The 25315-nt window shown below is 35.9% G+C and overlaps 1 protein-coding gene across 1 annotated transcript; it reads right to left on the reverse strand.

The window, feature by feature from the left end:
- Positions 1-4560: 4560 nt before the first annotated feature.
- Positions 4561-14801, reverse strand: LOC139729359 (uncharacterized). The gene is made up of 7 exons (XM_071640287.1): positions 14780-14801; positions 11715-11916; positions 9852-10033; positions 7324-7530; positions 6310-6390; positions 5660-5781; positions 4561-4686 (listed from the first exon to the last, which is right to left on the reverse strand). The coding sequence occupies exons 1-7, from the start codon at positions 14799-14801 to the stop codon at positions 4561-4563; spliced, it is 942 nt and encodes a 313-aa protein (XP_071496388.1).
- Between the last annotated feature and the right edge of the window lie 10514 nt (positions 14802-25315).

Consider the following 25315-nt stretch of genomic DNA (forward strand, 5'->3'; position numbering starts at 1 on the left):
TTCAAACATGGGTTTCATTTGAGGTTGACTCTTATCATTGCTTTCTGTAAATTTTTGTTTTGCTCTCTTTTACCCTTTTGACTTGGGATGGACTCGAAAGCAACTTTAGAGTCATTCCATGTTGGGCATAGCACACATGGCAACATAAACTGTGCTTGTTATAGCTACATGTACTTTAAAGGATTTGTCACAGTTTTCTTATTGCAGGTATTTTATTTTGTTGTGGTGTGAGATATACTGTTATGAGTTATTAGTGACTAATTGGATGTGAGGTTCGATGAGGTTCATTCAAAGGCTAAAGCCATTCAATCCAGTCCATGTACAATCTCAGTGCCTGTGAACCAGAATGAGTGTTACTACCAATTTTTGCTTGGTGACGTACTTGTTCATGCTGTTCACTAAACTATTTACCCAAATAGTCCTTAAGGATACCAACATTATGTAGAGCATACTCTTTGCTGCACATGCATATGTGACTAGATTCAGTCACTCTCAGTTTTCTTGTACCTCTATTAATAAGCAGTATGGACAATAGCTGTACCCCCTCTCTCTCTGTTTACCAAGTTACAACACTGATTTATCATGTGTGGACCTCAAGGGAATCTTGCCACTGCTGATGTACTTTATGATATATGAAGCATTATTAAACTTGACACATCACTTGCTTCGGGTGTCATGTTCGGTAGCACTATGTAATTATTATGGGTAGGTGAGCAGTCCAGTAAAACTTTATCCAGTATTCCAGAATGTCTCATAAGACTAATGCCTTGAAATACTGTACAAGGCTGATCAGTGATAAGCACACTAGGAGAGTCTTTTGACCACTGATAACAACAGGATATGGTCCCCCCCCCCCTCCAAAGAAAAGAAGTTGTCTGAAATACGATGTGCTTTATAATGGGCTGGTGCTTTAGGGGAAGAAGATGTCTCTGAGCCAGCGATCCATTTTTTTTGTCTAGCTGTTGTAAGTTGAGGTTCATGAAAGTAAAAGCAATGATGGGTCAGTTCATTTGAACTGGAAGATTTTAACCCCAGTACAGGCCTACTGAATGCGTGTTGGGGTGGGGTGGCATCCCTTGCAATGTGAGATATTGCCGTTTGATATTTTGTTGCAAAACGCCTATTCACATTTAACGTACAACTACATTATATTTAAATTGTGTATACTATGCACTGCAATGGGTGATGTGTATAAAAAAAAATGTTAGGTGCCGGTTGATTAATCAAAGACTGGGCAGATTTTGAGCGAGGTTATGAGTTGCCCTTTGGCTTTCTTGTTCAACTTTGTCACAAAGAAATTGTTATTGTGCAGTTCATCCCAACTTTTATTATTGTCTCCCAATAAAAAAAAAGAAAAACAAATTAATCAATCTTGTGGTTGTTCTTGATTTCATGCTGCATACTGTATGTGTGTTACAGTCTACAATGCTTCCCATGGGAACCATATCTGAATACAAGTAATGAATATTCTTGGTTTATTCTTGACAAAAATACGAGTTGCCAAGAAGTATTCAACGACGTTTTTGTGATATCCATGAGCCATGCATTGGTGCCTGAAGCATTTTTTTCTTTGTACAGTACGTTACACAGTGCACTCCGATTATAACCAACAGGGTTGTAACAAAATTCTGGTTACAACGAAGTAAAATTTCAAGCTGCAACATTATTAGCTCTATGCATTTTTATTGTTTATTTTTTTGGTTATAACGAAATTTCGACATAACGAAAGAAAACTGCCGGTCCCGAGGAATTCGTTATAACGGGAGTCCACTGTACAATGTACAACTGTAATGATAGCTGGAGAAAAATCCAGCATGTTTGACATGACAGGCTGATTTAGAATTAGAAGTCCTGAACATGAGGGGCAAAGATCAAAGGCAAATACAAGCTGTAATCACATTTTAAGTAAATTAAAAATTACCCACCCTTCTTCAGGACACGAAAAATATTTTATTTTTTAATGTTGGTGGCTTGAAAAAGAAAGGTATGGGCCTGAAATAGAAGGAAACATAACTGTTACAATCTACATGTACACGTATTATGAACTTTAGTTTCCCGATCGGCCACAAAAGATATACAGTATATATATATATATATATATATATATATAAATATATATATATATATATATATATATATATATATATATATATATATATATATATATATATATATATAAATATATATATACACACACACACACACATATATATATATATATATACATTCTTTTTTTTTAATGTATTTATTTATAATATGGTGGCCCTACACAAATCTTTAGTGTCACTGGTCCACTGAGCCATGGCTAATATAATGTATCCCGATTTAATGCGTGCTATACTTGGAAATGCTATACATAGGTGTCACCTTAACTTTTCGTTTTTATGTCGGTTCTTTTCAAATGATTTAAAAGGCAAGCTTCTCTGTGTTTGTATCCTACATTATTTTCTACCTTGCATTCTTAGTACAATGTATACCAGTTTCGTTTTAATATCAGACGGTGTCTTTCTCACAAAATATGACGTTGTGATACCGCCTCGGTAAATATCGTGCCAAGTCGACTTCCTTCAGATAATCATTATCATTTTGCTTTTTCATTTCATTGTCACTTCGATGCTGAATGTCAATTTGATGCTAGTTCGATGTAAAGAAATAAGATGCAAATGCAGTAGGAAATTTCAACGTTTTGTACGTGTCAAAAAATGAAATATGTCTGTCCTTTTCGTCGTCGATCTCATTCTGCTTATAAAACATGAGAAACGCAGCGCACTTATTTCATTTTGGACCCAAATCAAATCATATATCGCCAGAATTATTAAGTCTTCTCATTCTCCGGTTTTCACAACACAATTGATTTAGCCTATTGGGAAGGATGTCGATTATACGCTTCGATATGAGAATGCATGTAAGCTCTTCATTGACTACTTTATACGTGCGATACTCATGGCTGAACTTGCTTTTCTGTTTATTCAAAAAAAATCATACATGTATTAACCTAAACTTTGTAACTCCGTGTAAAGTGTGCGTAACGCATCTGAACCAATTTCAAGTCGACCGATTTCTCTGATCCAGTGTGTTTCGACTTACGCGAGGGATTCTTCAAATTTTGCATATCCCCTTTGCAAACGTTGTGAAATTTTGCGTGGTTATTAAGGAATAATGTCTCCCAACTTCGTGTATGAAAAGTTTAAAGAAGTGAAAAACTAACCCAAAAATCTTACCCTTTTGTCCCGAGAATAACGTTTGATTTTTTTTTAATGGGGGGGGGGGGGGTTCCGTACAGATTCACAGGAAATCTATATTATTGTTTCCCAATCCGTCATAGAAATTAAGATTCCAGGGATCAAGATTACCCACCTCTACCAAGTGATCTCTATCATTTACCAGCTTCTGAAAGAAAGCTATTTAAGGGTTGTAATAGGGACACGTGAACTTTAATATCATCATATTATTGTTTTACCAGCACATCAAACATCCCTGACAGATCATCTAAGGCAAAGTGTCCATTAACACAGAGATTGAAAAGGCAAATAACGGCTAAAAATTACATTCTGCAAGATTTTTTTTCATTTTGGCATAAAGATCAAGCTTCAATTTTTTATTGTTATTATCACTGCATACAAGTATGTCTCGTTTTGTCACTTGAAACTCATCAACATTAAATTTACATCCTAAATGCCGCAGTTGCATTCTCCTTAATCAATAAAAAAAAAATGAATGTAATTTTATCCAAATTGTATTCAGCATTCAATCCACCAAGTAGCCTACACTCAGATGAACATGAAATAATGATATATTGTTCCAATATCTTTGAATAGCTATTCCTTTGTAGGTTACACCACTTAGGAATACAATGTACCAGAAAAGGAAGCCAACAAGTATCGTTTTATACATCCACACAATAAACGGAATTATATGAATTGTATGCAATTACCTTCGGACCTTTTTATTATCATCGACAATGTAGACGACTATAGACAGACGCCACTTCAACTTACACGGTGTCGACTGAATGCTATATATAAAGAAAATTCATTAAACGTTTTACTCTTCCACCAGACTATTGCAACTCCTTCCTTTTTCTACTAGCAAAGAATGAGATACAAAATGTGAATGTAAGACGCGCGCATGCTGATGATAAGATCGGTTGTATACTGTATATATAATACTGTATATTTATATACTATATATGCTATGTATATGCTTGTTAGCCCTTCAGTATATTCCTACTTTTCTTCAAGATGCATGTGCTGAATTACTTATGTCTATGTCTGTAATTAACCGCAATCAAAGAGTGATCAGAGATTGATTTTGATCTAGATTTCGACTCTATATTAATGTCTTAAAAGAAGAATGAAAGTGAACAACCTTGTTTTAATCTTTAAATTTCCAGACGTCAAATTAAGTTTATTTTACGTTTTCAATACGATGAACGATTAAAGTCGTACGATGAAAAAAACAACAACAACAGAATACATTCTGACCATTAAAAGTTTTAAGTCGGGTCTAGTCTAAAGTGAGAAATAGTGTCATGTACAATTCAAATCACTTTAACTGTCTCTATTTTGCTTTAGGATTGTAGTAGCCCTCCTTTTTAGGCACGAACCCTCGTTCTATGCAGGAGTAAGCTGTCTCGTTCACTGTGTCCTTGGCACTGTAAGGTGTTATACCCAGTACTTGTCGAAGCTGATTATCATGTCGTTTAGCCAAAAGGTGGAGCCACATGGAAGAGAAAAGAAAGGGCAATAATCATTAGTACTGCATGTATTATAGTCACTGCATCGTCATCTTCGATAACGTTTTCATTATTTCATTTTGGTTATTACATGTTATATTTGTGCTATCAGTTTTGTTACTGTTTTTCACAATGTGAGGAAAATGGAGCATGCTGTATACATGTATTGAACTGAATTGAATAGAATGGATTTATTTACTATCAAAATTTGCAGCTCAATGGCTGAATTGTGTCTGATTTCCACTGATAAACGCACAATTACAATGTATAAAAATACTCTAGTTGTGACTGTCAACAGCACTCTAGGAGCGAGATGTAGCCTGCACGTATATGGTGTTATTGTCACCACTGTGGTAGGGACCTATACTGCAATAATGACAACATGACAGTGTATCATAGTACCATAATCAGACAGATAGCCATCATAAAAAGAGTAATATCTTCCTTATGTTAAAAAAAAAAAAAAAAAAAAAAAAAAAACTGATCCAAATCTTTACAATCAGTTTCATCCTAATCACTTGACCACGTGATTAACTATGTCATCTTTATTGATTTCAGCATGAAAATTGATCATCAGAGGAAGGAGGTTAATAAGTTGAGAAGAGAAAAGCGTCACCAACAACAGTCAAGATGAAAAAAAAAAACGGACTTTTGTTTCGATGTTTCTTTTGAATTTTTGGTAATCTCATCTTGTAATTTGTACTTTGCCCGTGTCGGGATTTAGGCATTATATATATATTTTTTTATTTTTTTTTTATTTTTATTTTTATTTTTTGAACTGTCTTTCATGTCTAATACTCTAGTCAGGCACGGCATGGTAACTATATACATTGTACTGTTAGCTGGGCATGTATTACGCCCGAACAGAAACTTGTAGAAAACAGGTTAATTTGGACTGATTGTCAAACTGAGAAGCAGACTTACCCGTTTGTCAGAGTAGGCGTACGTGTGCCCCACCAGTTTGGACATGGTCTTCACTTCAGAGTTGAAGATACCCATCAATCGTAAGAGGAAATTTGGAGCGACTGTCGTGACAGGTTTGTATCCTGTAGTGAGTATACGGCGAGGAGAGAACATCGTACCGTCTGTATAAGTCCACTTTGAGATTATTATTTTCACGCTTTCTTCTATTTATCTCTTTTAACCTTTCACCAGAGCAGCGCAAGAGAAAGAAATATATCATGCGGGTTTTGAACATAATATGGCATGTAAATACTACCTCAAGTGAAATAGAAGAACTTGTGCCTAAATTCTTTCTGGTAAGAACTTAGCCTGTAGAACAGTGCAAGATAGCAAACTCTCCGTGCCTTTATTCCGCAAATATATATTTTTCTTATGATTTAACATCATCTTATAAAAACAATGACAGATGAACAAGGGAGGCATATATATATATATATATATATATATATATATATATATATATATATTCAATTGAAACAGTAGAGTAATTCATATTGTTGTCATTGTCATTCTTTCTGAAATAAACATTGATGGACAGTTCGAAATGATAAAAGTCTTGCCTTAAAACAAGGATTAGGCGTCTACTTCTGTGTTGGTTATTTCATATTTACCTTTATCCGAGAATTCATCAACCAAAAACTGGGAGATATCCCTCATCATCATGCAGTATGGCGCCACGATGTGCCTATTGCCTGCATGATGGAGTGAAAACAAGACGAAGACCAATGCAGGTGTGAACAGGGAAAAGATCAATACAGGTAATGGGGAAAACACCAACGCAAGGGTTGTTTGAAATAAGCCCTGTCATCGCCCTATAAACGGTGTGTGTGTGTGTGTGTGTGTGTGTGTGTGTGTGTGCGTGTGTGTGAATGTTTAGTTGTTGTTGCTTGTTTGATGTAAGCTATTAGCTACTCGGGTGCAGTCTTTCTCAATCATATTCCATCACATATATCTTGAAATTGAAGTCTCTATGATAGAGGAAAACGTACTTTGCACCCCGAGTATCATCGTTATTCGTATGGTATAGGCCTATTATTGTTGTAGTTTCACCAGTCCACATTGTCATTTCCAAGACCGCACACAGGAATCTGTCTATTGGGAGTCAAAGGTATTATTCATAGTATAGCCTATCTATCCCACTCTCTATTCCTCAATCGTCATGTCTGTTTTGTAGTTTGCTTTACAATTTTGTATTCATCATCTAACGTATGATATCGAATTTGCGTGTGTCATTTTCATTGCATTGTTATCCTTTATAAGGCATGAAAAAGGAAAAAAAACACACAGACACACACACAATCTCGGGAGGAGGGATGCCACTGCCCTCTTCTCTCCCTCACCCTCCCTTCCAGCCAATACTGATGCCGAGTACAGTCCAGGGCCCCGTTGCTAGAAACTTTGCGTTTAAACGCAACTTGCAACTGATTGTCACTGGCCAATCAAAATCATTGTTGCATGCATGTCTTCTTAATAGGGCAGACCCTGAGCCAATCAGAATGGTTGTTTCAAAATTAGCAATTATTTGCAATTGATTGCAACTTTCTTGCAACGGGGCCCTGGTCATATAATATCTTCCTCTTGCCGTGTACGTGCAAGACAAAATGTTCCAAATTGATTCTACTTACCGGCCGCTTCAGGCATCGTCATGGCTGCAACGTGTGCCTTCGCGACATCACGTACGTCACAGAATGGTACATGCATGCGTGGTATGATGCCTGGTTCGCGAATGAGTATCCCTTTGAGGATGTTAACACTGGTCCCTGGTGATCCACAGACGACTGGACCGAAGACTACGCTAGGGTTGATGACAGCCAGCTCAAATTTTGACTCACCTGGATGCAATTTCGGGAAAATGGTGACCAAGAAATATCTATTGAATCATATCAGGTCCTATAAAGCTGCAGTCATTTATTTGACATTTCTTTTAATGTAGATGAATATAGATGAACTGAAACCCCCACACAAAAACGATCAAACAATATAAACTCTTGGTGGTTCCTTCCCACAAGATTCTTCAAATTCAAATTAGAATTAGAATTCAAATTCAAATAACACGTCCCTCTTTCTTCAGATGGGGGGGGGGGGGGGGGGGGGAGGGCGTTGCCCCTTTATCCTAGCCCATACATTATGAAACGTTTTGCGACCCCCGTGATGGGTAGTTTAGAATTCTAATTTTAGTGACACACATTCATGACATTTAGGATCCATTTCCTAACAACCCATTAAAGTGTAACTATATGTATTTCATTTATTCGCCCATGCCACATTTAACCAACTTTTATTACATGACGTACAACGTAAGGCAGACTGCGAGATGTCATCTACAGGCTTGTTAGTGCTGTTGTAAAGAAAAGAGAAATGAATCTTATAGATACCTGAAAGTTTGTCAACAAGAATCTTCTAGATATCTAAAAGTTTGTTACCAAGAATCTTATATCTGAAAGTTTGCACACAAGTAGCTGCATACCTGAAAGTTTGTTAACAAGAATCTTATAGATACGTGAAAAAGTTTGTTAACAAAAATCGAATACTTGAAAGTTTGCAAACTGGTAGCCTATAGATACCTGAAAGTTTGTTATAAATAATCGTATACACACCTGAAAGTTTGCAAACAAGAATCTTATAATATACCTGAAAGTTTGTTAACGAGAATCTTATATATACCTGAAAGTTTGTTACCAAGAATCTTATATATACCTGAAAGTTTGTTACCAAGAATCTTATATATATACTGAAAGTTTGTTACCAAGAATCTCATATCTACCTGAAAATTTGTTACCAAGAAACTTATTGGAGTTATAGATACCTGAAAGTTTGTTACCAAGAATCTCATATACACTTGAAAGTTTGTTACCAAGAATCTTATATATATACTGAAAGTTTGTTACCAAGAATGTCATATCTACCTGAAAATTTGTTACCAAGAAACTTATTGGAGTTATAGATACCTGAAAGTTTGTTACCAAGAATCTCATGTCTACATGAAAGTTTGTTAACAAGAAACTTATAGATACCTGAAAGTTTGTTACCAAGAATCTTATATCTACCTTAAAGTTTGCGAACAAGAATCTTAAATCATACTTATAGATACCTGAAAGTTTGTTAACAAGAATCTTTTATCTAACTAAAAGTGTGTTACCAAGAATCTTTTATCTAACTAAAAGTTTGTTACCAAGAATCTTTTAGATAGCTGAAACTTTGTCACCAAGAATCTTATATCTACCTGAAAGTTTGCACACATGAAAGTAATAGACACCTGAAAGTTTGTTAACAAGAATCTTATATCTACCTGAAAGTTTGTTACCAAGAATCGTATAGATATCTGAAAGTCTGTTAACAAGAATCTTATATCTACCTGAAAGTTTGCACACAAGAAACTAATAGATACCTGAAAGTTTGTTGACAAGAATCTTATAGATACCTGAAAGTTTGTTAACAAGAATCTTATATCTACCTTAAAGTTTGCAAACAAGAAACTTATAGATACCTGAAAGTTTGTTGACAAAATCCCAAGCAGCTCTTTCCGCCAACAGTTTGCTTTTTCCATATGCGTCGCCTCGCTCTTTGCGCCAATCCTCTTCTGTGAAAGGGTTGTCAGGACTGCGGGATTCTTGAAAGTCTTTCATGGAAATGTAATGTATCACAAATACTCGGGTTGGCAAGTCAGTTAATAACTAAACAAGGAAGAGATAGATAGATAAATAAAGAGAGAGAGAAAGAGAGAGAGAGAGGGAGTGAAAGGGAGAGAGATATGACTTTGAAGCAGAGAAGGAGAGAGAGAATAAACACTGAGTAATAAGGCTTGTGTATTTTCAAACAAGATTTTCTATATCGATATTCATTGCGTCAAAATGACACATTACATTCATCATCTACCTAAATCTTAGTCCTATAGATGTGCACACAGCAATGTAAATGAATTGAGAACACTGAGGTCAATTATCCTAAAAAACGTTTGGCATGGAGAAATGGAAAGCAGTAAAGGTGACAAATAATGACAGCAATGACAAGCTAAAGATGCTGATAAAAAGGAGGAGAAAATGTGAAGAAAAAGAAGAATGACACGAAGGAAGAGGAAGACAGAGAAAAAAAAAATCTGATCAAATCGAGGTGCGTCTCTGCCGAGTTCACAGCGGCCACTAAGCCTACTAACCTGTGACAGCGACAACGGAGCTCGTAAGCACCACTCTTTTGACCCCTCCCTGGTCCACACAGGCCTGTAACACTCTGGTCGTCCCTTCTACAGCCGGCTTGATGATCTCATTTTCATCCTTTGGGTTTGCAAATGGGAAAGGACTCGCAGTGTGCATCACATACACACAGCCTGCTACAGCTCTGCATTAGAGGAAATTAAATCAAACCTGTCATTTTTTTTTAATGTCACAACATCTCACGATAAAGGCAAAACCAACACGTCAACAAACAAATCCACCATTTATTCATAACAAGCCAATTGCACACACAGCACAAATCGAAACTACAGTGTATGAATTGTAAAGTAGGAACCTGCGTCAGTTCTATGAGCAAACTTTTATTTTTGAATGAGTATTAGAAAACAAAATTTAAGCAAATCAGCCCAACGTAATTTCTGATACAGTCAAACCTGCCATTGCGGCCACTTGTCTATAGCGGCCACCTGTGTGTAGTGGCCACCTATCTATAGTGGTCAATGAAAAAATCCCCCTCGAGAAAAGCCCTGTTAAAGACCATGTGTATAGCGGCCACCTGTCTAACGCGGCCAGCGGCCACATACCCTATGGAGCTGTAGCCGAGCAGATCTATGATTTAAATATAAATATGCTAAGGAATATAATGACCTTCCCATAGATATTAAAATTTCCCCCATTGTTCATACATTTAAATCTAAAATATGTATGTTTAAGGTCACTTCCCCGTTGACTTATTTTTTTCTTTTTGTTGATGAAAAAGAGTTATTATAGAATTATTTGAATTAGTACAGGTTATTGAAAGTTATGATTTATTATTTTTCTCCTCCCTTTCCTTTGTATCCTTTTCTTTTGCTATTCGCTATTCGATGTTGTTGTTGTTTTTTTTCTCTCAACTGATGTATGTCAAATATCTACATTCTTAAAAGAGTATGTATTTCATAATTTCACATTGCATTTGTATAACTGTCATGTTCTGGACCCCATGGAAGACCAGCGATGCCATGTTGATATCGCTGAATATGGGCCATCCAGCCGTTGTTGTTTTTATACGGAAAATAAATCAATCAATCAAAATCAATCAATATGATTCAACGTGCTTTTCTGCTTTCTGTAGCCGTGCCGGTCATTAGGCAAAGTTCAGTCATCGCCATTGCTGCATTCACCACTGAATCAGTCATAATAATGCACGACTGTGGCATGCTACTGTGAAACAATTTCATAAACACCTGCATTCCACACCCCCAGAACTGGAGGCCTGTCTATCATATCGACCATGTAAACTTTGGTGTATTCATGCATGCTATGACTGTATTCGTTTTCATGAGATTTTGGTCTGAAGAGTGTCTTTAATATTCCATGCTAAGCTTTCCGATTAGGATTGTGAATCACCATTTGAAAGGGCCACAATTAACTTCTCAAAGGCCAAAAGATTACGGTGCTAAGGTCTGAAATTCTGTATACTGTATATCTATATACCCTGTGAATTTGGATTATGTGTACAATTACCTGAAAAACTATCAAGCATTGATCTCAAAATAGAATTTTGATGCAAAAATGACGGAATAGTCCGTTTTGGCGGGAGGAGCATATCCCCCCCCCCCCCAACTCATTTATTCGTTCCTTTGATGAGTTTTTTTTTATTTTTTTATTTTTTATATACAGATCATTTCTCCTCCTCCGCCATCACCCTCGACTGAAACTTTTTCTTTCTTTTTCGAAAGAAGTGTAATTATTTCAAAAATGATTGTGTTGTATATAGTGATACATTCATTTTCAAAAAATAAAAACAGATCTCTTGTATGACAGCTCAACATGGACTTGGTTTGTTGTAGTCTGTGTATTCTTACTCTTTCCATCCTTCGTCCTTTGTGAGATCAGCTTCGATTAGTTCCAAGTCGCTTGATGCATTGGGACAAAGTTTCCTCAAAGGCTCAACTTTTGCCGCGTTGGATAGACTTCTAACAGTCCCTCGAACCTTGTACCCAGCCTCAAGAAGCTGCTGAACAATGTGAGATGCGATGTAACCCGACGCACCTGTGACTAAAACCTCTGTGCAATTGGTAGAAACAAACATACACAATATTCGATTATGATCCGCAAATTAACAAGATAATTCACAAAAGTCCCTTACTACACTAAGGAAACAGAAGGATCAGTGGAATTCAAAAGTCTGCAAAACGAAAACAAAGACACACATTATTTTAGGGCTGCTCTTCGACGAATACGTATTAATACAAGGAACGATAAGAATTGTTTAGTCAGTGTTGATTGTTTTAAAGTTATCTTGTATATATGCAGTTGTCAAACGGATATGCAATGCCGGTGCCTATATACTGCCTATAATCACAGCTGTGATACTGTCAAGTGCGACATGTTTCGATTCTTGAAGACTATCGTACCAACACGTCCATCATGTAAGCTATACTGTGCGCCACATAGTAAATATCCTTCATAAACCCCAATGGTGTTGGACCCACAGATTTTTAAGTAAGACCACCAATATACTTCTTCCCCTCGTCTATTTTCCCGATGAATTATCAGTCTAACTGATAATATGAGACAAAGGAAGGGCGTATGAAATTGGCACCTTAGACCGAAAAAAACAAAACAAAACAAATGATGATGATAGTAATAGTAATAATAGTAGTTGAAGTAGTAGTAGTAATAATAATAATAGTGATAATAATAATGATAATAAAGTACATCTATAATGCGCCGTATCTATCATTACTAATAGTCTCGGCGCATGAGAGCCTGCATAATTCAACACATTTTACTGTGAACACATAAACAGCTAACAATACAATATTTCAACCCAGTCCGTATCCAATATTATATAAAAATTAACCAAAACTACAATTAAACAAATAAACCGATAAAAAACAAATACATCGCAAAGATAAGTTATAAAATATGAAGTTTAATAAGACATTTGGATACAAGTTTTAAAGACAAGTTTTTGAAATTTATGACAGACCTTTTACTTGTATATCCCTTAAAACTTATTACAGATTTCACTGTGACCAATAAGGGATTCAAGTAAACCAACCTTCTATGCACACGATAGAAGACAGGTCATTTTCTTTGCTTCATTTATTTAGCGTCGGAAATATATACGTCAAAGCTGAATGTCATTTTCTTAACCATTGCATTACAAGGTTACGTAATCTGTTGGCTAAACATGTCTCTATCTAAAATGTTATTCAGCTAATACTCTACCAGAACTGATAAACTCATCAAATCACAATGGGTTGGGTGACTTTATCAGCTCCTGTAGAGTATTAGCTGAAGGTCGTTTTCCTCAATTAGCAATAACATGCTGTAACTATGATTCAGCAGATTTAATTGAGGTAGGTCAATGTAAATTTCTCTATAGATCTTACTTTTGTGTCTATCCTATTTTCTTTGTGCTTTCTATTCTATTAGTTGTTTGACGCCTCTGTATTTTGCAGCGCACACGTGAAAGTCATCACATTGTGAAAGAGAATAAAGTTCTAAGTACTTAGAAATATATCCAATGTTCAGAATGTATCGAATACTGATATCGCTCTTTTGTTGATATCAAATTTACCAACGAACACGATAAATCTTCTATGGATGTTGACGACAAATCCCCATTAACATTGTCTTTTGATATTTAGCGTTGAACGCATAAAGCTGCAAATAGATTTTGCGATTAAACGTAATATCGTTCTGCACTCGGATTGCTAGGTATAACGTAAATTGGGGTGACGTTGATTGTGATGAAGGCACAAGTGTAAAATTGCAGGGTATAGAGTACGATTATTTTTCTCAAGTTAAAGTCTACCTTATGGAGCGGCACTGCAGCTCTCATCCACCCTTCATTATTGTTTATATCTTTCTTTCCCCGAGTTCATAGTCTCTCTTTTGCAATCGATGGACACACACGCAAGAAAGTTAGCTAACTCTTCCCTCTTCCATGCATGATTTGAATCTAATTTCCTCTATAGCAGGAAAAAGCGATTTTTGAATACTCTCACATCTACTGGAGATACTGCTATGTTTGTGAAGGAATAACGTGCGGGTTCGAACCCCACAAGAGCATGAAACAAAATACTTCTATTTTTTTACTTTTTTTCTTCAATGGAGTAATTATACGACCTCACTGTGTACGGGTTTTGATTTGAAGAATGACACGAAGTTAGATTTTACTTTTCTTGTCTGAACATCACAGATACAAAAAGTGATTTCTGACTAGATTTATCTGGGAATAAGTGATGGATGAAATATATCATCTTTGATGTTTATTCATTCTTTGACAAACCATTGTGTATACATAAGTGAAGCAATCGGAGATTTGAGTTCATGACTTCCGAAATTTTTCAAGTAAACAGCGTTGGGCTTATTCAATCTGTTAACTATTGAGTGTAAGTCGATAAATACAATGTACTGAATTAAGTTCCTGTTTAGATTAAATTACTATTCATAGGCATGTGTTCTGTGGATGTACACAAGGAAAGATTTACATGAAAGATGTGAGGGGATAGGTAGGCGTTGATTATGATCAATGATTATCACTCCACTCTCACACATAAACACACAGAGATCACACTCTAATATATTATTTTACACCATCATTGACTTCCAGTGTACAGTAATAATTCATGTAGACCATAACCACGAATGTTAACTTCATCCCCAACAATCCCCGTCATAGAACATTTATCACTCTGCGTTTTGTATTGTGGGCAGAGGTTAATGCTCAATTTATACTTTAACATTTCCTTAGTTGGATTGTCAATATAAAACGTCGGCTTCTGGAGCATTTAAAATAAGTGTTCATTAGAAGTTGCTTAGTGACAACGAATTAGGAAAGAAACCTATAATCTCTTAGTAGGACTTAATTAGACTGAACGACCAGCAACAGTTAAAAGTTCAAAATGATACTCACTCTCGCCATTACCAGATGCCATAGTTAAGCACAAACTGTTTAAGACTCCCAAATTATTTCAGCGTGACGATGGACGAGGATTAAACCAGAGTCTGGTTTGATGTTGGGAGCAGAGCAGTGCATGTGACTGACACCACTAACAAGCCCTTAAACGGTTATATCACCATACGGTCACGGTGGTAGGTGTGTAGGTTTCCATCCCTGTGTAATCACGGAGGAATGGTCGTGTTTAACAAAAAGATTTATGATGAGTTCTCTTATCAGTAGGGCGTATAAGAGATGGCCTTGCTCCCATACTGTCGTGACTGTATGGTCTCATTGCCATTCATTGATCTTACTGACTAGGAAGGATGAAGTCACAGATAAATCAATTTGTGTCTGCAATTAACAATAGCTCCGGGTGTCATGCATATTGCATGGCATTCTGAGACCCTCATGTGTACCTATTGTGACATCTATTGTGGTATAGCTATTGTGGTATCTAAAATGACAGAGTGGACGAAAGAACAGTAGTATAGGAAGCCAAGCATGGCTTCCTGTTACTCTATGCACCCTGTTTACTAACTGATAACGTAGAACAACAAAACAGGCAGGATAAAAGCTGCTTGTTCGGATTCCTCCACGCCGAGGATGCCTGCAAGAGAACAGACGCTGGAATCCGTCATAATCTAGACTAGGAAGTTCCTCGTGTGTATGTTTTTTTCTTTCTTTTTACGTGTATAATGTACAATGTACGATGCATACATTATCATGTATCAGTACTTATAAATTGATTACCGGCACATCCGAACAAACAGCACGTGTGGAGATAATTTGTATAGAGTTCAGCTCAACTCAATTCAAATTTTGTGTCATTTTTCGAAGAAAACATATAGACATTTCAAGGTTTCATAAGCAAAACAAAGCAAACTGAGAAGAGTATACGATAATCGCGGAACCTTATTATGGTAACTATACATTGTAAAAGGAAAACTAGAGTGATGAAAATGAAATGAAAATCGAGGGACCCATGGGCAAAAAGACAAAATTTGTCAAATGTGGGCCCCTCAGAGTTGATGAAATTAATGGAGAAAGCTTGAGTGCTTGGAGATGTCCATTGTAGAATATACGTAACATTACCGGGATAAAGATAAAAGAAAACAAAATTAAACTTTGTGAAACTAATTGATTTTCGACGACATGGTCTACATGACTGTGAAAGATACTGTAAACTCTTCGCCGTTTTTTGTTTTGTTTTGTACTGTTTTTGTTCTGTTGAGACAGGTGTAGCATACACGAATACAGGCATATACAGGTATTTACTTACTGTATTTTTCCACAGCGGGATAATGAATTGCAAATGTTAATCGAATGGTTCAAGTGCAATAAGATTGTATTTTCCACTCCACAAGGACACCATAAATGACGTTTCATCCATATGGTAGAAAATAATAGTCTCATACGCAAAAAAGTTATGATGAATGACACTGCTATTGATAACCCTGCGATGTTTTCATTGCATCACTCGACTGGAAGTACCATATCCTTAACATCTTTTCAAAATTGTTAAAGTAATGTTTTTGTCAATATCATATATTTAAACTAAAATGTGTAGTTGTCTTAAGGGCTTTTTACACTTGTAAAATTTTGCTTAGCCCCGGACCAACGGTGGGGCTAAGGGGGGGGGGGGGGGGGGGGGGCCTTAGCCCCACCGTTGGTACGGGACTATCCTTAGCCCACTTTCTGTTTACACTCGTTTTTGCCAAAGTGGGCTAGCCCCACCGATAGTACGGTACTATCTGGCCCTGCAAAATAGCAGGGGTTAGCACCGCAATTGCGGTGCCAAGCAAGTAAGTGTAAACAGAACGAAAAAATAATCCTGGGCTAAGCGACGGAGACGAAGTCCGACCCTCATTGACCAATCAGAAACGAGGTAATCAAGTGCTGCCGGTGCGTGCGTGTACGTGTACAGTACACAGCGTAATTATGAATATTCATGTGGTTTGGAAAGTCCGGGGCTAAGAAATACGAGTGTAAAAAGGTCAGTTTTCTCCTTAGCCCCGGACAAGAGATAGTACGGGACTAACTGGCGAGTGTAAAAAGCTGAAAAAATTGGTACAGGTCAGAGAAAGTCCGGGGTTAAGAAACACAAGTGTAAAAAGCCCTTTACAGCATATTGGATAATGAAGCAATAGCTTTACCATATCTGAATTATTGGAATATCAGTGGGCAGAGTATATGCACGTACAGATTATATGTATGTATTCCAGCTGAAACAAGTTGTACGTTGAATAAGTAATAGTAATTTTAGTTGTCCAAGTTTACTTATCACTTTTTATACAATGAAGAATCATTGCTCTTGCTGAACTTATTGTTTCATTGATTATGTTTAATTTAACTAGTTATAAAACTACCAGATATATTTATTAATATGCCACCTGTGAACCGCATGATTTACCCAATTTTACATTGAAATATATAATGGTCTTTCACTAGTGTCAATAGATGGAATTGTATTCGTAAAAGTTCGATTCCAAAGGTTCTTTACTCGGAAAAATAAATAAGGTCCATTATTCCGAAGGTTAATCATTCCAAAAATGAAAAGAGGTTTGTTATTCCGAAGGTTTGTTAATCCGAAAATGAAAATAAGGCCCGTTATTCCGAAGATTCGTTAATACGGACAGTCTGCATGTTTTCGGATTATAGAACCTTCGGAATAACAAACCTCTTTCGTCATTTTCTGATCAACGAACCTTTAGCAATGTTCAGACAAACTAATCTTGACTCATTTTCGGATTAACGAACGTTCGAAATAATAAACCCCTTTTCATTTTTGGAGTTACGAATCTCCGGAATAACGAACATCACATCTATTGACAGTGATTTCTTTTACTGATTACTACGACACTTCCTAGATTTTGAAGGTGTACGCAGGTGTATATAGATAGATATGGCTATCATGTCTGACTATAGTCAGACAAGAAAAGGCAAAAAGAAGTTTCTTCCCTCTTCTCTTTCATTCTATGTGTACACTGTACTTGTGACTGTGTGTGAGTGCCATAAGGTAGACCTATATAAGTATTATGGTTTTCAACTCGTGTATACGCATACCTATGAATTTGTTTGCGTGTATGTTTTAAATATCTTAAAGTTGTTTTTCCTTTGAAGGTCTCTAACCCACTATCATATCATGTTTTTCATGAGCTTTGGCCTTAATATCCGCTGCACCTCTGTCGTTATTGTTATTTGCTTAATCTAATTATTTTTTTTTATTTCCGTATTTTTCTTACACGAATGAAAGTATAGATGGTATCATGTTGGACATAGCATACGTTGGATTTACAAGATAATTGAACGTAATGAAAAATCAATATAATCACATGTCTTACGAAATAGATATCAATACAATTTCCATGTAATCACTTCATTAATCTTTAAATTTGGAAATGGTAATTGGAAACTACATATAAGACCATCACAAGAAGGTAATTGGAAGGAAGCGAGAGTGGATAAACTCTCACTACCTCACTGATATTATGTGTTAACTTATGGAAACACTTGGATGTCTGTCAGTTGTTGTTTTTTTATATTTTGGTTATTATTTCAGCATGTGTTTGTGCATGTGTATACGATGTATGCATGTGTGTGTTTAATAATGCATGTGTGTCAATATACGTGTGTGTGTGTGGTGTGTGTTTCAGAGTATATTTGCTGGTATACTAGTAGTACTATGCAGTTCAGAGGGAAAATCACACTTGGGATAATATAGCACATGTAAACAGCTCACATGAATCAATACTAAAATGTAATACAAAGGACAACTTCAATTTTGAGTGTCTTAGTTCATATCAAAATAATGTTAATACTGATGTCTTCTAAAATTCATATTTAAAGAAATAAATCCCGTTTTAGCTTAAAAGGAATAAATCGCGGTTTTATCTGGTATTCACTTGCAGATTCTTCCAGGCAGGGCCATGGTGTCTAATACCGTATAGGCCCTACTTAATTTCACAAACATCATAGTCAAGGGCTATGAGAGTTACTTTATTGTAATCAAACCATATTAAGATATTTCCATTGTTTCAAATTTTATGTCTTTTGTATATGGGTTTCTTTATATAAATAATTGTCCGTTTACTACTTCCGAAAGCATTTATTCATCACGACACTGTGATTTAGTGGAATTGAGAGATCTAATTGTGCACGTCTGTCAGATAAACAAAGAGTCTTTTTTGCTTCTAAAGGTTTCTTGTAGAAAATTTGCAGTTAACACTGCTCGGAGAATCACTTTTTTTTTCTAATTCAGAGCCAAAGTTACTGGTGAAAAAAAAAATGTTTTAAAAGAAGTCGCAAATTCTTGCGAGTCACACATTTCAATTTCCAAGTAAGGAGTTTATCTTTAGGTAAAGGGTCTGTTTTCTTTTGCATTATCTCACACACGCCATTTTGCTTTCCAGCGTATAGTTGTTGGAAGAGGTAAAATCTATACGGGATATTCAAATACTTAGTTTATTAGAATCATTCTAATACAACTTGAGTAATAAAACTCATATTCGTTTCGAAATTCTTCTCGTATAGATCCATTTTTCCCCCCACAGCTTTAGAATTACCTTCCTTTAAATGAGGAGAATATTGTGATTATGTAGTTCATAATATTATTAAATATTTACATCATGGGAATTTAAGCCATCTGCATTGTTCCGAGTCTAAATCCTGCTATAGTGACTTATATTTCTAGGAGCTTCAGTCCTATACATATACATATACATATACAGTTTACATTGTTTAGAGTGAAATTTCTGTTGACATCCGCCCCCCCCCCCCCCCACATGATTCCCAGCGCATGCACGTGCTCCGTAAAATAGTCTTTGGAAAGGGGTATATGTTTCGAGCGAACGTTAAAAACTAAAAGGGCAGTACATGTATCTGACTTTCATTCAGAGATTCATTCAAAGGGGTGTTTTATCTCTTTCTCTCCCCAGTCTTTCTTATCTTCTATGAAATGCAAACAGGGTATTATAAGATATCCTAAAACCGTAGACAAATTGATCAAATATAACATGTTTGCCATCGTATGCCTCTGCATGGGATATAAACATGAATGTATTTCCTGTGCATATATCATAGTATTTTTGTGTAGCACCAAGTGTGTGTGTGTGTTTACTAATATGTGATGGCTACACTCTCAGGGTCTCAGCTTTTATATAAGGCCTCGGCCTTTCTGCTGATTCCTTACACTTGCATAATTTCTCCCTTTTCTGTACAAGTGTCATGATCTTTGTATTGTCTTATTTTGCGATGTATCTTTGTATGTTTTATGCCAAGTGTTAAATAAAAGAACAGATAACAGAACAGATACACCAGGCCTGTACAAGACCTCATAACACTTGAGCAAGTCTCATCAACTCTGGAGTGAATTCAGTGTTCCCCAGTCTAAACCTAGCTGCTGTTCAATTTGACGTGAGATGCGTGGGGCACACTGTGGTTCACATTCTAAAATCTTGTGCAATAACAATAAACTCTGTCTTGATGGAAGGCTAGTGATATACGTTTGCAATTATACAATTGTATTGACAAATGAATGGGGGTAGGGATGACTGATACAACCACCAAAGGCAGAATAATTTGTTTACATCAACGGGTTTCCGCATGCAATTATCTGTACTGAAGTTTGTTAGGTCTTTTGAGCAATTATATCAACTGAACATTTCGTGAAACAGCTGTTTCTATAGGTTGAATGGTTCAGTGATGATGCGCTATATGAGCATGTCAAGGCTAAATTCTGTCCAAAATGCATGAAAATAGTTGGGCATTTTCTATTCATTGTATAGTAGTAGAAGAAGCAGTAGTAGTAGTAGTAGTAGTAGTAGTAGTAGTAGTAATAATAATGATAATGATAATAATAATGATAATAATAATAATAATAATAATAATAATAATAATAATAATGAGCTTCCATTACAATATAAATTTTTTTTTATACCATTACTATTGTTGTTTACCTCTAATTGGCAGTTGCAAGATTAAGATTAAGTAAAGTTGAAGGAAATGCCCAAGATGTCCACAATATCCAGAGCCAATCCAAAACATGATACCTCTTGGCTGCAAATGTGTATAGAAAAGTTACTAAAGGGGAATTTTGCTGTAGTCCTTGGTCTTAATCTCCCAAATCCAAGGTGATTTGTATGGAATTGGGGTCCAAAATAATACAAGACAAAGATGAGTCATCTCAAGGATTTACACAAATAGAGAATACAATGGAATAATGGGCAATAAGCAGCAGATGAGGAAGTGAAACAAACATACCTACATAATAATAATAATAATAATAATAATAATAATAATAATAATAATAATAACAATAATAACAATAATAATAATAATAATGATAATAAAAATAATAATAATGCCTTATTTACCCAGGGTAGCCTCTTCAGTGTTACCACTGCTCTACCAGAGGGCCCTGCCATTATTATTACTAGCGTTGCTAGGTACCCATTATATACACCTGACATAGAGAAAAATACAGCCAGAAAAAACACTTAAAATTCCCAGGATTACCTCTCAGTGTAACAACACACAGCACACAAGAACTACCAGTAGGACCACCAAAATCACCTCATTTAAAAGCAGTCTCTTGTTTAAAAAAGTTGTCATAAAACAAATATCACTGTGATGTGACATGCATCTCTTGAGTTGCCAATCCTGTAAAGTTAATACTGTTATACAATGTAGCTATTCTTAATCATAAATTTCTGCATAGATCTTCTCTTCTGCATTCTATGTACATAGAATCTAAAAAAAAAATCTTAAAAACTTTGTTTTGGAGGAAAAGTCAGTTTAGTTCTTTTTGTTTAGGTCTACCACTTTCTAGCATTACTTTTATTTAGTGCTACCGGTAGTATACAATGTTCACCTTGTGAATTAACCGTCCCTAGATATCGTGTAGGAAGTACAGTTGTATGTGGGTGTGTATCAGTCTTGTGTGTCGGGTCGAACATCTTTTCACGCAAGGCTTAGGTAATAACATTATGCATTAAAAATGACAATACATGTACAGTTCAGCTGTACTTCTACAAGTATTACTGAATGCTGAACTTGTGAAGCAGAGGCACAGCTGCAGGTAGCTACTCAATAAAGAGCTGACCTCGTAGGCATGTACATCCTACATGTACAGTATTATGATTTTTTTTTTCTACCATTGAGAATGAAAGGGAGGACCACCAAATAGAATGAGACTTAACCCATTAATGACTGGGGCATGTAAGGTCAAGTGTTAAGTCAATGCATTGTTTATACTCTCGTATGAAATGAGTTAAAAGTGATGTCAAGATTTATGTATGATCACTGACACACAGAGTTATAGATACATAGATGGAACTCAGAAACCAGAGAATATCAATAGACAATGAAGATACACCTTGAATCTCAGATCTACAGTGTTTTTTATTATTCTTTTGCCTTACTAATGCCAAGTACACTGTACTTCACATAGAATCTAAGTGCAGATAAGATGTATAGTAGACCTGTATGTACAACAGAAGTTACATATATATGTATTACAGTTTTCTGAGAGAATGTCTAGTAGTACATGAATTGTTGCACTAAAAAAATTATCACAGACTTGATTTGAAAGAAGGATTTTCCTTGTTACTGTCACCAGGTCTGAATGACTGGAAAGTTTGCATTCTTTTAATGTATGAAACAATCCATTCTGACACAAAAGAAAACGTATGACACAACGTATCTGGTGGTACAGTATACAGCAAGTTAAACTAAATAAAGTAAACATTAAACAGAGAAGTTGGCAAGGGAGACAATTATTGGCTGTGCTTTACTGCAAACCATCGCAAGACTCACAAAAGATATTTTCCATGTACGACATACTTCAGTATAGGTTTCATAAAGGTTACACCCTGATTTAGAAACAGGAAACACAAAAGAATAATGTACACATGTTTTCCAGTACATTATAGAAACTAATAGTTAATACTGCTTAGCTGTCATCTCTCACTGCATGACATGCTTACATTCGCCTGAAAATGCTGAGTAAATGCTCAGCATGCATCAAACAATAATACACACACATGCACTGGCATGACAGAAGATTAACCAGACTGGTATCATACAGACTGAGTAGCCAGTCATTCCAGCAACTGCTATACAGTGTGTACATGTATTATCAGGAGATGGGTTTGAATACTGATACATTGTACCACTCTCCTCGTCATCTTTAATGGCCACTCTTTTTATCTCCCTTTTGTGGTCACTACATTGTATAACAGACAGGTTTGACCATATCATGTCAAGGTAGATAAATACATCACGACTGAGAGACTGAAAACACCAGTACCTCAATATATGTATTATAAATGTGAGTCACAAGATTTTCATGTAAACGAATATGGGCCTATGCAGCAAACACATACATGTACTGGAGAATGTGATATGCACCTGTGTTATTCCACGTTTGTACATGTACCAAACTTTAGCCAATTAAATTGTGATACCACAACATCCTCTAAACTGATAACAACTACATTGTAAGATGGTAGCCAACACTTCTTCCATATAAAACAAAACAAAACAAACAAACCCTAACTGGCACTGAGAGAGGAGATGCAATGATGTTTAGTAAAGCTAGTTCCACTTCTATCCATTCAGTATACATGCACACTCTTTGCACTTGTTAGCATATCTTACCTACTTCAACTGAATTTGACAATGCTTGTAAAGAGTACCAGTTAAAACAGAACATAATGAGAGGGCAACTGAAAACAGCAATATATAGAAATACAAGTTGTGCAGAGTCTACGCACATGATTTCCCACATAGGTCACAAGTATGTGTGTGTCCATGAAATGACAACACTGCAAACTGGTGGAAAAGTCAGCAGAATTACCAAAATTATTTTTCTCACGAGGGGCCTTGAAATCCTTCCACATGGGACTTTCTTCTACAAACAATCATAACCAGAAAACACGAACAATTTCTCTGTAAAGAAGAATAATTAGGAGTGCCATTAAAGGTAGTTTCTGTCCTGAGGCAGTGATATGCAGTAAATCATGTAAAGTGTATGTAAAATTGCCTTGTTTCATAATATGCACATAAAGAGGGTTTATTGTACATCAGACATGATCCTGCTAGGTTTAATTGTACTATCATGTGGGCATGCATAACAGCACTAGACTGTCTCATTCTGGAAGTGTATAGAAAGTTCTAGCTTTATTCTCGCATTCAAAGTGACAATACTTCTGCAACTTCCTTTCCTTGCAAATTACGATTATATGAATGAAACTCACCACAATTTTTAAAAATCTTTTTTTGAGACCGTCATCTATCCCATCTTGACAACAATCATTATCTGGAAACACATGGATATGCCCAAACAGGAGTACAAACCTCAGCTGTGTGATCACTGTATAATATTGTTGCTTCACTCTCTTATATCATCTCTGTAATTTTCACCTACAAACTAAAAATCAATACTGACAAAAGTGATAAATCATCTTGTGTGTGTGTGTGTGTGTGTGTGTGTGTGTGTGTATCCTATTACTCTATAGAAGTTATGTATCCAATAACTATGATATGCTTAGATTTGGCTACTGTCGGTAATTGATCTGACGAGAGAAAAAAAAAAATAACCGAAGAATGAGGGCAATTACAACAATGTATATTTTCTCAAGGGAAATGACAACTGATGTAAAGTAATTTCCTGTGAAATGCTTATGCAAAAAGATTCTCTTTTCGTTCTTTGTTTACAGCACATGAGATTGTATATACCAGGATCTCACAATTGGCACAGCAAAATCTTGTTCTATGCAACCTGGTTACAAGACACACCATAACATATGTGCTGACATGGGATTGATTGCATAGAAACTAATGTGGCATTGTAACTAATAGTTTCCTGTAAAAAAAAAAAAAAACCTTGTTACACCAAATCTCTATTGCAAGTTTTCCACCGTATACGTATCTTGAATAATAGCTGTGGTCATTTAAGCATCATCAATGATCTGTAGAACACCTTCAGCATTTGAGTTGATTCCCAGCAAGATTTATCTGATTGTATCTATTTATGAGTTCCTCAGAATATTTTGAGGGAAAGATGTAGGAGTTAGTGACCATGAATCTTAGAACCATGTGACAACACAGTGTTTACCTACCCCCATCCCCCCATAAAAAAAAAAACAAAGAAAGAAAGAAACAAAAAAAAAATCAAATGCAAAACATGCAAGCTGCATGTGTAAGGTCATACCTTAAGCATTGTAATATAATCTTCAAAAGTGATAAGACATTTGAAACCATACTAAACAGTCAGCAAGATTAAGATGTCAGTGTAGTCTGCATACTAACTGGCCATCCACAGCTTGGTAAAAACCTTCCATTTTCTGACGATTTCTGTTATACTGATTGCAGCATAAAGAGTCATAATGTCTCCACGTATTTTCTCACAACCTCACAAACCCGTTGAAACTCTGGGGTAAACACCTGCCGTACCCCAAAATGGTTTCTGAATAGTTAAAGTCACGACATTATATGAGAGATGATTGTAAT

The sequence above is a fragment of the Diadema antillarum genome, unplaced genomic scaffold (assembly GCF_040938485.1).
Source record: "Diadema antillarum isolate AM-2024a unplaced genomic scaffold, OU_Dant_1.0 seq00000234_RagTag, whole genome shotgun sequence".
Classification (NCBI taxonomy): domain Eukaryota; kingdom Metazoa; phylum Echinodermata; class Echinoidea; order Diadematoida; family Diadematidae; genus Diadema; species Diadema antillarum.